We start from the raw sequence: 17,098 nt of genomic DNA, 5'->3' as shown, positions 1-17,098 counted from the left end.
ATGGAAGAGATAGACAAGGTGATCAGAAATCCAGAGGTCAGATGGCACTGACGGTGGATTTCTATGAAATCTCGAAAGGATAGGTAACTCCAAGGTTGCTCAAACTATTTCAGCCATGGAAAAGATGAAAAGGGCCCCAGTGCATTCTGCAGAGTCAGTGAAACTTTTGTATTGGCCTCTGATGAAAACAGGACAAGGACAGAGCATACAGATCAATATCCCCTTCTAAATAAAATAATAAAAGATAGGGCAGCCAATCAAAACAGCAATTATCATAGTCAAATAGAATCTGTTCACAGAATGGTTCCATGTTGGAGAATAGGGTTATATTATCCAGGGTGTCAACAAATTAAAGAAGAAAAATTAATATCACAGGTACTTAAAATGCAGTAACACAATTTACTATTACTTACCATTCCTGGTTAAACAGAAATAGAATAGAATAGATTGGAATTGCTAAAATATAATGTAGAAGCAATAACAAATATTATCTCGAGCAGTGAAACAATGGAACAATTTAATTTAAAATTAAGGACTAGCAGAAACATCTACTATCATTGTTGGTACTCAGTACTACCTCAGTTAGACCGAAGTCTAGAAAATAAAATAAGAGCTGGTAAAACTACTATAAGGGAAAATAAGATTTAAAACATAATAAAATTATCTTTTTTCCTTAATGCTATGCTAGATGTCTACAACACCTAAAAAATTCTAAAAACTTGATAACATTTCTTTAAAAAGTGTCTTCAATCTGTGGAAAAGTATAAAGTTGTTCTTTTCCTTCTTTTCTTTTTGTTTTGTTCTTTAGCAAAGTACCATGAACGGTAATGGAGAAAAAAAAAATCCCTTTCATAATGACAAAAAAGTTTATCAAAATCAGGTGTGTAAATTTAACAAAATAATCACATGATCTACAAAAAGAAAATCATAAAACATCATTAAATATACAAAAAATTTGGGAAAAGATCCTTTCTTTCTAAATGAATGTATAAATTAAATACAATTTCATTTAGAATAATAATGATAGTACTTTTTCATTTTGAAGTGGATAAATTAATTTTAAAGTTTATATGAAGACACAAATTCCATTATTTATTTATTCCTTAATAAACTAGGGAAAAGAATAGTGATGCAGTATTGACTTGACAGATAATAGGATATACTATAAGGCCGCTATGACCAAGTCCACACAGTGTTGTCAACAAGAACAGATGAATCTGTTAATAAAAGAAGACAGAGAGCCCAGAAGCGCACCCCAGTTCTCTAGTGACAAAGCATTATCTAGGCCTGTGGGAGAAGGAGGGCAGAACCAGCTGGTTTTCCATCTGGATGGGAATAAAACACACCCAGACTGTCCACTGTGCAAAAGGAATGGAAACCCATGCTGCAATACCACCCAGGTAGGTTAGGGTTAGGGTTAGGGTTAGGGTTAGGGTTAGGGTTAGGGTTAGGTCACTGTTGACTTCGAGCAAAGGAGATTCCTGAACCAAAACCGAGCCTAGAAGCCACCAACACATAAGTAGACCTGGCCTTATAAAATATGAAAGTGCTTCATACTGACAGTTCTGTATTGATGGGGCTGGAGAAAACTATTCGTAAGAAAAGTGAGAGAGAGTTAACATCTAGAGTGGAAAGGAGCAATTAAAATCAATTAACAGTCAAATAGTAGAAAAATGGACAAAGGCTATGAACAGATCATTTGTTGAACAAATACAAATTGCCAAAAAAAAAAAAAATAAAGGACAAGTTTAAAATTCACTAACATTCAGGGAAAGCAACTAATGTAACAACAAAATATCTCTTTTTTTCTTTTGCCGCCAAACAAGCAGAAAAAAATGAGAAAAAAACAAGGCTGTTGCTAGCGTGGATGGCGAACGTGGGTAAGGGGTACACTCAGTCGTTGCTGTGAGGGTCACAGGATTTTTAGACAGTAGTACCAGCACAGCAGTGCTAAAGCTGCCTTCCAACCTGGCAGTGTCACTTCTGGTGATCCACATTGTGGCAGAGGCTGCAACACAGAAGGGCACACCCATGGCTGTGACCCGGAGTGTGGAACAGTCCAGCCGTGAGCAGGGAGGACTTGGAGCTCCATTGGGGGAATTTCCAGGACGCATCACTACTGAGTGAGAATCCAAGATACAGAACGTGTACTCAGCATAGTCTTGTTTATGTTAACAGCATTCAAGAGAAAATGCTTGTGCATGACTTCTTTAGGTGTAGCCGAGTGAGCATTCATATCATGGAAAGGGCACACCATGACCACTCATATCGTGGGAAAAGCACACTATGAGTACTCAGATCATCAGAAGGACACACCATGAGCATTTGGATCAAGGGAAGGACATAGCATGAGTATTTGGATCACAGAAAGGGCACACCATGAGCACTGAGATCATGTGAAGGGCACTCTATAAGCATTCAGAACACAGGAAGGGAATGCCATGAGCATTCAGGTCATGGAAATGGCATGCCATGAGCATTTGGATCACAGGAAGGGCACTCTATGAGCATTCAGATCACAGGAAGTGCATGCTGTGAGCATTTGCATCATGGGAAGGGCATGATATCAGCACTCAGATCACAGGAAGAGCATACTATGAGCACGCAAAGAATGAGATGAGTATGCTATGAACATTCAGATCACGGGAAGGGCATGAGATATGAACTTTCAGATCATGGGAAGGGCACACCATGAGCATCAGGATCATGGGAAGGGCACACCATGAGCATCAGGATCATGGGAAGGGCACACCATGAACATCAGGATCATGGGAAGGGCATGCCATGAGCACTCAGATCACAGCAAGGGCATGCTGATTAAAACGGGGTGCCCAGTGAATCCCTTTGAACCCACTATGCTGTCTACACCAGCTTCTTACGATTCTAGTTTCATTTATCACGCCCCCTTCCCCCTACACACACACTTCAAATATCAACATTTGGGAGTCAAGTGATCTGGTTTGGGGGCAGGGGCATGAGTGGAGAACACGGGAGTGAGGAGGAGGAGAGTCTAGCAAAGAGGGATGGAGAGGAAGAGCCACGTGTCAGGAGAGTCAGGCACAGTTTAAGTTTTACATTTATGTGAAATTACACTTACATGTGGGTGCTCAAGTTTAATGTAAGAAGTTCTTATTTAAATTAAAACCTATTTTGAACTAACATCAATGTAAGGACCATGTATCAAAATCTGTGTGTGGGGGGTGGTCATAGGAAAATACATAGTCTTAACTACACTTGTCGAAAAGCACAACACAGTGAATGTAACTCAACTTGCTGTTACCATAAGAGAGTGAGAAATGTGAAGTAGATGAAAAGGCGTAATAGGAAAGTAACAGAAAATAAAGAACAGGAAAGACTTATGGGCTCGAATAGACTAACTGCACCCAGAACGGAGCCCATAACTAAAGATCTGCCACCCCAGAGGTTATCAGGACCAGAGTCACAAATAAGTTCTCCCAGTTGTTCAAAACAAAGAACCCAAATTTGATTTTACACAAGGTAATCCTGAGCGTAGTAAAAGAATGGGCAGCCCCTGACCACTGTCAATTGCTGGTGTGTTTGTAACACCCAAATAGGTGCAGTGTCAGAAAAGAGCACTGTAGCACAACTCTGCTTATGAAGAGAGATGCAATATTTCAAATAAAGTATTAGCAAATTCAATCCAAGAATAAATGAAAACCTGCATCACCATCATGCAGGCCATGGAAATCTACCAGTGTAGCTCATACGATAATGAAGTGAAGTGGAAGCCCTGTGGCCTCCCCGCCGATGCTGGGAAGGCATTGAGTAAAGCTGGAACCCACAAGCCTCATTAAAATTCCTGGGAAATTACAAACAAAGATTTGCACATTTCTAACTGAAGTTGTCTAGCAGAAATTCCTAGTAGACACCGTATGTGAGGAAAAACATCAGAATCATGCCCTTTATCTAAGGAACAGAGCCAGGATACTGCTCTCACCATGGCTTTTTAAAATGTTACTCACTAAAGCAGTATTTTATCTACACAAAGTAGATTCCTAATAAAACAAAGTTGTATATCAAGCCCAGTTCTTAATATGTTTAAAATAAAATATAGAAAAATATATTTATTTATATATATATTATTATATATATCAGATAAGGAAGACCTGCTCAGTAAGATAACAATTTAGATGTCATAGAGAAGAAAAAAAAATTGACTAAAATCGACCTAAATTTGTGAATAATGGCACCGTAAACAAAATGAAAAGCCAAGCAATCATACAGAGTGAAGGACCAAGGCTCACTCCTTGTCTACCTTTTTCGCCTTTGAAACCTGTTTGCAACAAAGATCTAACAAAGCTGACATCTAAGGTTATTTGTGTCTAAGTATTCTGGGCAGCTATTCTCATTTTGGCTCAAGTAAACGCTCTAAAATGTATTTTGTACCTCAGCTTCTTGCTTTAGGTCAACAAAAGAGATACAGATACAGGCTTTAAAGCCAATAATGTAAAATTCAAGGTTTTCTTCTTTGCTGCATTGGAAAATAATAGGAATTATGTAAGATTAATTATTGCTGAGAAGTAATCAATTAGAAAATACAATTCACCATCTCATTGCTGCAGAGAAATTTGGGAGTACCTATTAAAATTCCAACATGAGGAGGATTTTTTGTGACGGATCCTGGCGGACAAGAGGCAGGACTAGATTTCAGCTCTCACTCGGACAAACAGAGCAGTGTGTGGAGGCTCACGTCGTGAACTTTTGCTCCAGAACGACGGCAGGAATACATTAGGAAAGCCAAGAGAACCCGCAGACCCTCTGAAGGATGCGGATGGCTCCTACAGGACTCGGGAGACACCCCAAATACTGTGAGTGCCCAAACTGCGGAAGTGGGAGAGATGGTCCACCCCGAACATGCACCCCCACTGCGGAACCTGAAGGTCTAGATTACGGAAGAAGATTCTGACTTTACCCGGGGCTGAGTCAATTTAGAGAGCCGAGTGGAATACAGGAGTAGAGGAAGCAGCTGGAAAAGCCCTGTGGGCTCTCTGGGTCCCCTAGGAAGCCATTTTCACCTCGCCTCACAGGGGTGCTTCAGGAGGGCTGCCAGAGGCACCTGAAAAAGGCCACAGGGAGAAGGAAACCTCCAGCTGAACTTTGTAACAATTTGAACTTGGTGGCTAGATCCAGAAGAGAGATAACGATCACTATACCTTAGCTCTCAGGAAGCCACATCCCTAGGAAACATGGAGAGTACGAATCACATCCAGGGAACACCCCGTGGGATGAAAGAATCTGAACAACAGCCTTGAGCCCTAGACCTTCCCTCTGACAGAGACTATCCAAATGAGAAGGAACCAGAAATCCAGCTCTGATAATATAACAAAACAAGGCTCTTTAACACCCCCCAAAATCACACTAGCTCACTGGCAATGGATCCAAACCAAGGAGAAATCCCTGATTTACCTGAAAAAGAATTCAGAAGGTTAGTTATTAAGCTAATCAGGAAGGCACCAGAGAAAGACAAAGCCCAATGTAAGGAAATCAGAAAAATGATACAAGAAGTGAAGGGAGAAATATTCAAGGAAATAGATATCACAAATAAAAAACAATCAAAACTTCAGGAAACATTGGACACACTTAGAGAAATTCAAAATGTACTGGAAAGTCTCAGCAATAGAATCAAACAAGCAAAAGAAAGAACTTCAGAGCTCAAAGACAAGGTCTTCAGATTAACCCAATCCAACAAAGACAAAGAAAAAAGAATAAGAAAATATGAAGAAAGCCTCCAAGACGTCTGGGATTAGGTCAAATGACCAAACCTAGGAATAATTAGCATTCCTGAGGAAGAAGAGAAATCTAAAAGTTTGGAAAGTTTATTTTGGGGAATAATCGAGGAAAACCTCCCTGGCCTTGCTGGAGACCTAGACACCAAATACAAGAGGCTCAAAGAACACCTGGAGAATTCATTGCTAAAAGATCATTGCCATTGCCCAGGCACATTGTCATCAGGTTACCTAAAGTTAAGATGAAGAAAAGAATCTTAAGAGCTGTGAGACAAAAACACCAGGTAATCTACAAAGTAAAAACCTATCAGATTAACAGCAGATTTCTCAGCAGAAACCCTACAAGCTAGAAGGGATTGGGGCCCATCTTCAGCCTCCTCAGACAAAACAATTATCCACCAAAAATGTGGTATCCAGCAAAGCTAAGCTTCATAAATGAAGGAAAGATAACAATCTTTCTTAGACAAACAAATGATGAAAAAATTCACCCCTACCAAGGCAGCACTACGAGAACTGCTAAAAGGAGCTCTAAATCTTGAAACAAATCCTGGAAACACATCAAAACACAACCTCTTTGAAGCATAAATCTCACAGGACCTATAAAACAAAAATACAATGAAAAAAAAAACAGCAAAATCACAAAAACCCAAGGTATACAGGCAACAAATAGCACAATGAATGGAATGATACCTCACATCTCAATACTAACATTGAATGTAAATGGTCTAAATGCTCCACTTAAAAGATACAGAATTGCAGAATGGATAAGAATTCACCAACCATCTGTTGCCTTCAAGAGACATGCCTAACACATAAGGACTCACAAAAACTTAAGGTAAAGGAGTAGAAAAAGGCATTCCATGCAAATGGACACCAAAAGCGAGCAGGGTAGCTATTCTTAGATCAGACAAAATAAACTTTAAAGCAACAGTGGTTAAAAAAGACAAAGAGGGTCATTATATAATGATAAAAGGCCGCGTCCAACAGGAAAATATCACAATCCTAAATAAATATGCACCTAACACTGGAGCTCCCAAATTGATAAAACAATTACTAATAGAACTGAGAAATGAGATAGACGGCAACACAGTAATAGTGGGGGACTGCAACACTCCACTGACAGCACTAGACAGGTCATCAAGACAGAAAGTCAACAAAGAAACAGTGGATTTAAACTATACCCTGGAACAAATGGACTTAACAGGTATTTACAGAACATTCTACCCAACAACTGCAGAATACACATTCTATTCAACAGCAAATGGAACTTTCTCCGAGACAGACCATATGATAGGTCTCAAAATGAGCCTCAATAAATTTAAGAAAATTGAAATTATATCAGCACTCTCTCACACCACAGTAGAATAAAACTGGAAATCAACTCCAAAAGGAACCTTCAAAACCATGCAAATACATGGAAAATAAATAACCTGCTCCTGAATGACACTGTGTCAAAAATGAAATCAAGATGGAAATTAAAAAATTCTTCGGGACCAGGCGCGATGGCTCACGCCTGTAATCCCAGTGCTTTGGGAGGCCGAGGCCGGTGGATCACCTGAGATCAGGAGTTCGACACCAGTCTGGCCAACATGGTGAAACCCAATCTCTACTAAAAATACAAAAGATTAGCTGGGCGTGGTGGTGGATGCCTATAATCCCAGCTACTCGGGATCCTGAGGGAGGAGAATCACTTGAACCTGGGAGGTGGAGGTTGCAGTCAGCCGAGATTGTGCCACTACACTCCAGCCTGGGCAACAAGAGCGAAACTCCATCTCAAAAAAAAAAAAAATTCTTTGAACTGAACGACAATAATGACACAACCTATCGAAACCTCTAGGATACAGCAAAGGCGGTGCTAAGAGGAAAGTTCATAGCCCTAAATGCCTACATAAAAAATCTGAAAAGCACAAACTGACAATCTAAGGTTACACCTTAAGGAATTAGAGAAACAAGAACAAACCAAACCCAAACCCAGCAGAAGAAAGGAAATAACCAAGATCAGAGCAGAACTAAATGAAATTGAAACAACAACAACAACAAAAATACAAAAGATAAATGAAACAAAAACCTGGTTCTTTGAAAAGATAAATAAAATTGATAGGCCATTAGCAAGGTTAACCAAGAAAAGAAGAGAGAAAATCCAAATAAGCTCAATTAGAAGCAAAATGGGAGCTATTACAACTGACACCACTGAAATACAAAAGATCATTCATGGCTACTATGAACACCTTTATGCCCATCAACTAGGAAACCTAGAAGAGATGAATAAATTCCCGGAAAGATATAACCCTCCTAGCTTAAATCAGGAAGAATTAGATACCTTGAACAATAAGAAGCAGTAAGACTGAAATGGTAATACAAAAATTACCAACAAAAAAAGTCCAGGACTAGACAGATTCACAGCAGAATTCTGCCAGACATTCAAAGAAGAATTGTTACCAATCCTATTCACACTACTCCACAAGATAGAGAAACAGGCAACCTTTCCCAAATCATTCTGTGAGGCCAGTATCACCCTAATAGTAAAACCAGAAGAGGACACAACCAAAAAAGAAAACTACAGACCAATATCCCTGATGAACATAGATGCTAAAATCCTTAACAAAATACTAGCTAACCAAATCCAATGCATATCAAAAAGATAATCCACCATGATCAGGTGGGTTTCATACCAGGGATGCAGGGATGGCTTCACATACACAAGTCAATAAATGTGATACACCATGTAAACAGAATCAAAAGCAGAAATCACATGATCATCTCGATAGATGCATAAAAAGCATTCAACAAGATCCAACATCCCTTTATGATTAAAACTCAGCAAAATCGGCATACAAGGGAAATATCTCAATGAAACAAAAGCCATCTATGAGAAACTCACAGCCAACATAATTCTGAATGGGGAAAAGTTGAAAGCATTTCCTCTAGGAACTGGAACAAGACAAGGATGCCCACTCTCACCACTCCTCTTCAACATAGTACTCGAAGTCCTAGCCAGAGCAATCAGACAAAAGAAATAAAGGGCATCCAAATCGGTGAAGAGGAAGTCAAACTGTTGCTGTTTGCTGATGATATGATTGTTTACCTAGAAAACCCTAAAGACTCCTCCAGAAAGCTCCTAGAACTGATAAAATAATTCAGAAAAATTTCTGGATACAAATCAGTAGCTCTTCTATACACCAACAGCGACCAAGCTGAGAATCAAATCAAGAACTCAATCCCTTCTACAATAGCTGCAAAAAAAGAAAATACTTAGAAATATACCTAATCAAGGAGGTGAAAGACCTCTACAAGGAAAACTACAAAACAAAACACTGCTTAAAAAAAACACAGACAACACATACAAATGGGACACATCGCATGCACATGGATAGGTAGAGTCAATATTGTGAAAACAACCATACTGCCAAAAGCAATCTACAAATTCAACACAATTCCCATCAAAATACCACCATCATTCTTCATCAAATTAGAAAAAAAAATCCTAAAATTCATATGGAATCAAAAAAGAGCCTGCATAGCCAAAGCAAAACTAAGCAGAAGGAACAAATCTGGAGGCATTACATTACTTGATTTCAAACTATACTATAAGGCCATAGTCACCAAAACAGCATAGCACTGGTACAAAAATAAACACATAGATGAATGGAACAGAATAGAGAACCCAGAAATAAACCCAAATACTTACAGCCAATTGATCTTCCACAATGCAAACAAAAACATAAAGTGGGCAAAGGACACCCTACACAACTGATGATGCTGTGATAATTGGCAAGCCATGTGTAGGGAGAATGAAACTAGATCCTCATCTCTCACCTTATACAAAAACAACTCAAGATGGATCAAGGACTTAAGTCTAAGACCTGAAACTGTAAAAACTCTAGACGATAAGATTGGAAAAACTCTTCTAGATATTGGCTCAGGCAAGGATTTAATGACCAAGAACACAAAAGCAAAGTCAATAAAAACAAAGATAAATAGTTGGGACTTTTAAACTAAAGAGTTTTTGCACAGCAAAAGGAACAGTCAGCAGAGTAAACAGACAACTCACAGAGTGGGAAAAAATCTTCACAATCTACACATCTGACAAAGGATTAATGTCCAGAATCCACAATGAACTCAAACAAATCAGTAAGAAAAACCAAACAATCCCATCAAAAAGTGGGATAAGGACATGAATAGAGAATTCTCAAAAGAAGACATACACATGGCCAACAAACATATGAAAAAATGCTCAACATCACTAATGATCAGGGAAATGCAAATCAAAACACAATGCAATAGCACCTTACTCTGGCAAGAATGGCCATAATAAAAAAATCAACAAACAATAGATGTTGGTGTGGATGTGGTGAAAAGGGAACAACACTTCTACCCTGCTGGTGGGAATGTAAATTAGTACAACCACTATGGAAAAACACCGTGGAGATTCCTTAAAGAACTAAAAGTAGAACTACTATTTGATCCAGCAATCCCATTCCTGGGTATCTACCCAGAGGAAAAGAAGTCATTATACGAAAAATGTATGGGCACACGCGTGTTTATAGCCGCAGAATCCACAATTGCCAAACTGTGGAAGCAACGCAAATGCCCATCAATCAACAAGTGGATAAAGAAACTGTGATTTTATATATACGATGGAATACTACTCAGCCATAAAAAGGAGTGAAATAATGGCATTTGCAGCGACCTGGTTGAGATTGGAGACTATTATTCTAAGTGAAGTAACTCAGGAATTGAAAACCAAACATTTTATGTTCTCACTCATAAGTGGGACCTCAGCTATGAGGATGTAAAGGTGTAAGAATGACACAGTGGACTTTGGGGACTCAGGGGGAAAGGGTAGGAAGGGAGTGAGGGATAAAAGGCTACAAATTGTGTTCAGTGTATACTGCATGGGTGATGGGTGCACCAAAATCTCACGAATCACCACGAAAGAACTTACTCATGTAACCAAACACCACCTGTTCCCCAGAAACCTACGGAAATAAAAAATTCCAACATGAACATCATTCATAATCCACTAACTCCACTTTGTATTATGTACCTAGAGATACACATTGGTGTGCATGAGGAGGCTTGTATAGCTTTGAGGTTTTTGATACATTCATAGCTACATATTTTCTGCAGTGGATGGGGGGTTTGCAGCGCCCAGTGGAACATCATCGGGCTGGCTGCATCTCCACTTAGCTGAGACCAGAAGGAGCAAGGTCATGAAGAAAAGCCCAGTCCTAAAATAGAGGATGCTGCGAAGCTCTCACGGCTCCCTGGGCTGAGTGAGTCAGTAGTCAGAGACTCAAAACACTTTAATTTATAGTCTCGTGTAGTTGCTGGAAACATGTTTCTCTTAGGAAAATTGAACAAACATAGATATGATAAATTGTGTGGATCATTTTCTGTTTTGCTTTGGGATTCAAAAGTCCCAACTTGCTCCAAGCTCACGAAGAACTTCCACCCTCGCACTCCACCGTAAATACTCAGAGACCAAACTGGATGCTTTGAGTGTAAAGGACATCAAACATTTAAAAGCACTGATTTATGATGTGTCATCTGTCGGGTTTATGGAGCTACTCCTAGAGTATACCGTATATTTTTCATCTCACTGGAGTGACTGTTAGCTCAATCACTCAACTACTGAAAGCTGCCCTGGGGATGGACAGGATCTGAATAATTGATGGACGCTGTTAACTGCAAGCCAGGGGGCTTAGGCCTGACACAAAGAGCCCTGGAAAGTGCCTTGGAGACCCACCCTGGGGCCTCTCCCACATTCTCACCCGTGGGCACGCAGGTGTCCTCCCTGCCAGATGTGGTCTTGCCTTTTATTTTTAAAATTGTTTACAAATAATTTTATTGTTATTTTTCTCTAAGTACAAAGATAATATATGCTCAATAATGAACATTTTGAAATAAGAAAGTGACAAGTAGAATATCATCTAAAATTTTACTAACCCGGGCAACATTTCACCATTTCCATAATATCACTGTATAACATGATTGCCTAAAGTTGCTTGTATTTCTCATGCTCATAGCCTGTGATCAACATTTAAAATTTTTCAGTATTTTGGTGACATAAACAATTGTGACAAACAAATATATTCACCCACTTCTATGGGCAGTTTTGACATTGTCCTTAGGAAAAATTCTTGTGGTGGTGTGAATGGGCTTGATTTCATTTCATATCTATGTCACATCGTGTCCCGAATGTATTCACCAGTTTACTTTTGCACAGCAATGTATGGATGCAAATCATTTCTCAATACCCTCAACAACACTAAATTAAAATTTTGTAATTTCTTTCCAGTTTGTATGTTTAAAAACAGCATCTTGCTGTTCATTTATCTTTCATTGATATCTATGTGTGTGTGTGTGTGTGTGTGTGTGTGTGTTTACCTACACACACATATTTGGGTTTTCTTGTAATTTTCCTATTCACATCGGGTGTTTATTCCATTGGGTGTTTATTTTTTTCTCATTGCTTTATAAGAGCTCTTTATAGAATGAAGATAACAATTCCCTGTGATTCCATATTTTCAAGTCTTCCCCTGAGGGTTTGCCTCTTGTTCGTGCCCTGGGTTTGTGTCCAGGGCCCTTAGCGCAGAGCCCTGAGGTCTGGAGTCAGCTCCTCAGCTCCTGGGAACAAGCCCTGCAGGCTCCCCACCTGAGATGGTCCAGCCCCTCCCTCCCTGCTGCCCACAGCACCTGCCCCAGCCTTTCTGCCTTCAGGGTCCCACAAGCATGTGCTCCGTGTGGAAGGGAAGTGCTGTCAACACCAGTGCTGCCCCGTGAAAGAGAGGCTGGCCCAGAACAGCCAGAACAGAAAGTTGAAATAGGGCAGAGAGATGGTACCTGGTGTGACCGGGCTCACTATAACTGAGCCCTAAAAAGAAAGGAGGCGATTGGAGAGTGACATGGCTGATGAGAGCACTCGCCTTTCCCATGAGATCCAGTAGGGAGCCCCGAAGGAGCCAGTGCCCGGACCCCCCAGAACCTCTGCGGGGGTCTCCAGGGGCATCACAGTATCCTGCTCCTCGCCACGGCCTCCCCTGCCCTTGTCCAATACACTACTGAGTTACACAGGGTCCCCATGTCAGCAGAAGGATCCTGGAGCAGCTGTGTGCATGTGAGGTGTGTGCAGGTGTGTGTGTGGGTCTGTGCGTCATGAGCATGTATAGGTGCATGTGCCTGTGTGCACATGTGTGTATGGGTCGGTGTGCATGTGTGTGCACAGGTGTATGGGTGGTCACGGTCACCTGTGCCTGTGGGTACGTGCATGCCTGTGGATATATTTATGCCTGGTGGGGAAGGGGGCCCTGGGGCCTAACTCACTTTTGCTTTTCACTCCCACTCGGGTTCTTCTGAGGAGACTTTTCTTAGGACAACAGGCCAATTTCTCCCCTAAGGCAGGTGGAAGTCCAGTTTCCCCAGGGCCAACTTATCCAGGAGGCACCGTAGCCACAGTGCCTGGGGCCACAGGAGCAAGTGTGCTCACAAAATGTTTAATTTATTTTAAAATCAGAAGAAAATAGTAAACATTTAGGCCAAAGAAAAGGTTTTAACCTACATTAATATATTTATCTTTATACGAACGCAGCCATCCATGTAACTTTGAGTATTGTGGATGGAGGAAGGAGGCCCTATGGGCAGCTGTGTGGGGCTCACCCCAACCATCACATGGCCCTGGATATAAGCGGAACATGCCCTGGATGATGCCCTGGCCGGAGGCCCCCGACCTCCCCCACAGTGTGTGTGGCCCTGAAGGGCTGTGCTTTTCCTGGGGTTCTTGTCTGGCCTCAGTGCCACCAGTGTCCTTCCCACCCAGGTGGTGGCCCCCAACTGTCCCACCTGTCTAGACAAACACAAATTACCCCAATAGCAGCTGCAGACTTACGAGAACAATCCCTCCTTCTTCCAAGGCTGCTTTTCACCAGCTCTTGCCCAAACCAGCGAAACTCCAGGGGATCCCCAAAGGTGGAGACCCCACGCAGAGTGGTTCTCTCAGTGCAGCTCCAGGGGAGCCCACAGATGGAACCTCCACAGTGCAGCTCCCTACCCAACGTGCTCCCTCCTTGCTGAGCTTCCCTAATCACCCCACATCCCTCTCAGGTGTCTAGGCTTCCAGCAACACAGCAATAACAATACACATTCATCGAATTCCTTCTCCGAGCCTGGTTTTGCAAATTCGATTTCATTTCATTCTAATTGCTACATTATTAGGTGGGAAATACACTCTTTTTATGGACAACAAACCTATATATACACGCAGCTAATAAGTTACAAGGCAAGCCTGGAACCCAAGACCTGATAGATAATAGGTGCCCGTCTCCACTGCTTCTCCAGGCTGCATAACTCAGTCATTTTTTGCACAGATTCTGCTTGGGAGCCACTTAGCTGGGAACAAGGACCTCTGCTTGGCAGACTGTTCATTGCTGAAGATACAGGTACTTCTGCAAGATCTAATAGCTCTAATGTTAACAGATGAGAACTTTGGGGTCTTGGGTGGTGAAGAATGAACAGTAGGGCCGGGCACAGCAGCTCACACCTGTAATCCCAGCACTTTGGGATGCCAAGGCAGGCAGATCACTTGAGGTCAGGAGTTTGAGACCAGCCTGGCCAACGTGGTGAAACCCCATCTCTACTAAAAATAGAAAAATTAGCCGGGCATGGTGGACATGCCTGTAGTCCCAGCTACTCAGGATGCTGAGGCAGGAGAATCGCTTATATCTGGGAGGCGGAGGTTGCAGTGAGCTGAGATTGCGCCACTGCACTCCAGCCTCGGCAAGACTCCAGCTCAAAAAAAAAGAAAGAAAGAATCCCAGGTTAGAGGTACATGCAGCGGGGCCACTTCAGGGATGCCTGGTGAGGGGGCTCTGCAGAGAAAAGTGAGGGGCCCCCCGTCACCCAGGGTCTGAGCCCCAGCATGTGAGAGAGAGAGACCTCCTCCCAGGGACAGAGGCTGGACCTGGCTGAAATTCAGTTTCTATGATTGACACAGTCTTTATGGTGCCCCTTGTCCCCCTTTCCCCCAGTATTATTCCTTTTGGGATATTTTGTTTAGATGTCTCGATTTTGCCCACTGGGACCTCCTCTGCAGATGCCCAGAATGTTGTAACTGCTGGTTTATGTAACTGTCCTGCACGCCTTCCAGGGACCAGCCTGTCTTCCTTTTCAGCCTGCCCAGCACACAGCACAGCATGGCACAGAATAACTGCCAGTGAAGTTTTATTGGATGAATGTTAGAGAGGACATGAGACCAAAACCATCTGTGCTCTTAAGTAGAAAATGTCCCTTGTTGGCTGAGCACGGTGGCTCACGCCTGTAATCCCAGCACTTTTGGAGGCTGAGGCAGGCGGATCCCAAGGTCAGGAGCTCGAGACCAGCACGGCCAATATGGTGAAACCCCGTCTCTACTAAAAATACAAAAATTAGCCAGGTGTGGTGGCGCCCGCCTGTAGTCCCAGCTACTAGGGAGGCTGAGGCAGAAGAATTGCTTGAACCTGGGAGGTGGAGGTTGCAGTGAGCCGAGATTGCACCACTGCATACAAGCCTGGGTGACTGAGTGAGACCCTGTCTTAAAAAAAAAAAAAGAAAATGTCCCTTGTTAACCTCAAGGCTGGTTTCCAGAGAGAAGTAAAATTAAAAATCTACCTATATGGTCTCTTTCTTTTCTGGTAAGAGTGAATATTTGTGCAATAATAATGGAGAGTAATCTTGCAATATTTATCAAAATTCCACAGGCACCTCCACCGTGACTTAGCAATCTTACCCCTGGATCCATCGGGTGTGCACATGGGCACAAAGACTGGGGGCCCAAGTGTGCTCTTTGCTTCATTATTTGTGACAGCATAAAAACAGCAATGAAGCAGAAAGCAACTCATGCTCATTAATAAGGGAAGTGGTTAGATAGATTATAATGCACACACAAATGAAATATTAAGAAGTCATAAACAATTACATTTCTGTTCACTTAATGTTATGCAGATATGTGTAAGAACTATTGCTAAGTGGTCCTTACCAGGCACTGAGCATGCACATGATGTGACACAGAGGATGAGAAAAAGCGCAGGTACACATGGGATCTTATGCTCTATTTACACACGTACCCACAAACTAACTTATATGCTATAAACACACGTGCCCACACAGTATCTTATATGCCACATACACACATGTCCACAAACTGTCTTATACGCCATATACACATGTGCACACAAACTGTCTTATATGCTATATACACATATGCCCACATACTGTCTTATATCCTATATACCCACATGCCCACACACTATCTTATATCCTATATACACACATGCCCACACACTATCTTATATCTCATATATACACTGCCCACACCTATCTTATATCCTTATACACACATGCCCACACACTATCTTATATCCTATATACCCACATGCCCACACACTATCTTATATCTCATATATACACGTGCCCACACGCTATCTTATATCCTATATACCCACATGCCCACACACTATCTTATATCCTATATACACACGTGCCCACACACTATCTTATATGCAATATACACACGTGCCCACACACTATCTTATATGCCTTATACACATGTGCCCACACAATATCTTATATGACATATACACATGTGCCCACACATGATCGTATATGCTATATACTCAAGTACCCACACATAATCCTATACGCTATATAGATGTGACCACATACTATCATACATGCTATATACACATGTGCCTAACCACGATCATATATGCTAATACATGTGCCCACACATAATCCTATACGCTATATACACATGACTACACACTATCATACATGCTATATACACATCTGCCCACACACTATCATATATGCTATATATATGTGTACCCAGATAATTTCCAGTGAGATGCACCAGATATTCACAACTGCCACCCCTGGGAATAGGACAAGAGAAACAGACTTTCACATTTTATTTTATACTATTCTGTTTGACGTTTTAAATAGCACTTAGTTTCATAATAAACATAAAAATGTTTTCTAAAACTTACTTGTATGGGAAAACATGGGTTTTGGTTCTCACAAGTCATCTGGCAGTCAGCCCCTCCCCCGAAGGCAGCTTTGCTGGTGCTCTGTGGTGTGAACGTGATGTCGTGGTCGATGTATTGTCCCCATGCCATCAGGAGGTCAGAATAGCGGTCATCATCTGTGACAACCTCATTTGAAACTTGAATGACATGTCTTGTCACCTCCCGGACCTGGGTAGGAAGAGACCATTGGTCAGGACATAGGAGGACCCCGTGGTAGCAGAAAGATGACCCTTTGGGATCATGCACTTCCTGGTGTGATTCTTGTTCACAGAGCTCCAGGTGCTCCTAGGA

The 17,098-nt window shown here is 41.7% G+C and overlaps 1 protein-coding gene across 1 annotated transcript in view; it reads right to left on the bottom strand.

The window, feature by feature from the left end:
* The window catches only part of TPO (thyroid peroxidase), an 86,837-nt gene that overhangs the window by 33,165 nt on the left and 36,574 nt on the right, over window positions 1-17,098 (bottom strand). The window contains 1 exon segment of the mRNA XM_030799838.1: window positions 16,769-16,975. Within this exon segment, the coding sequence (XP_030655698.1) occupies window positions 16,769-16,975 (207 nt within the window).

Source organism: Nomascus leucogenys, chromosome 19 (assembly GCF_006542625.1).
Source record: "Nomascus leucogenys isolate Asia chromosome 19, Asia_NLE_v1, whole genome shotgun sequence".
In the NCBI taxonomy this organism is placed as follows: Eukaryota; Metazoa; Chordata; class Mammalia; order Primates; family Hylobatidae; genus Nomascus; species Nomascus leucogenys.
The sequence above is the reverse complement of the archived record's forward strand: the minus strand, read 5'-3'. Positions and strand labels throughout refer to the sequence as shown.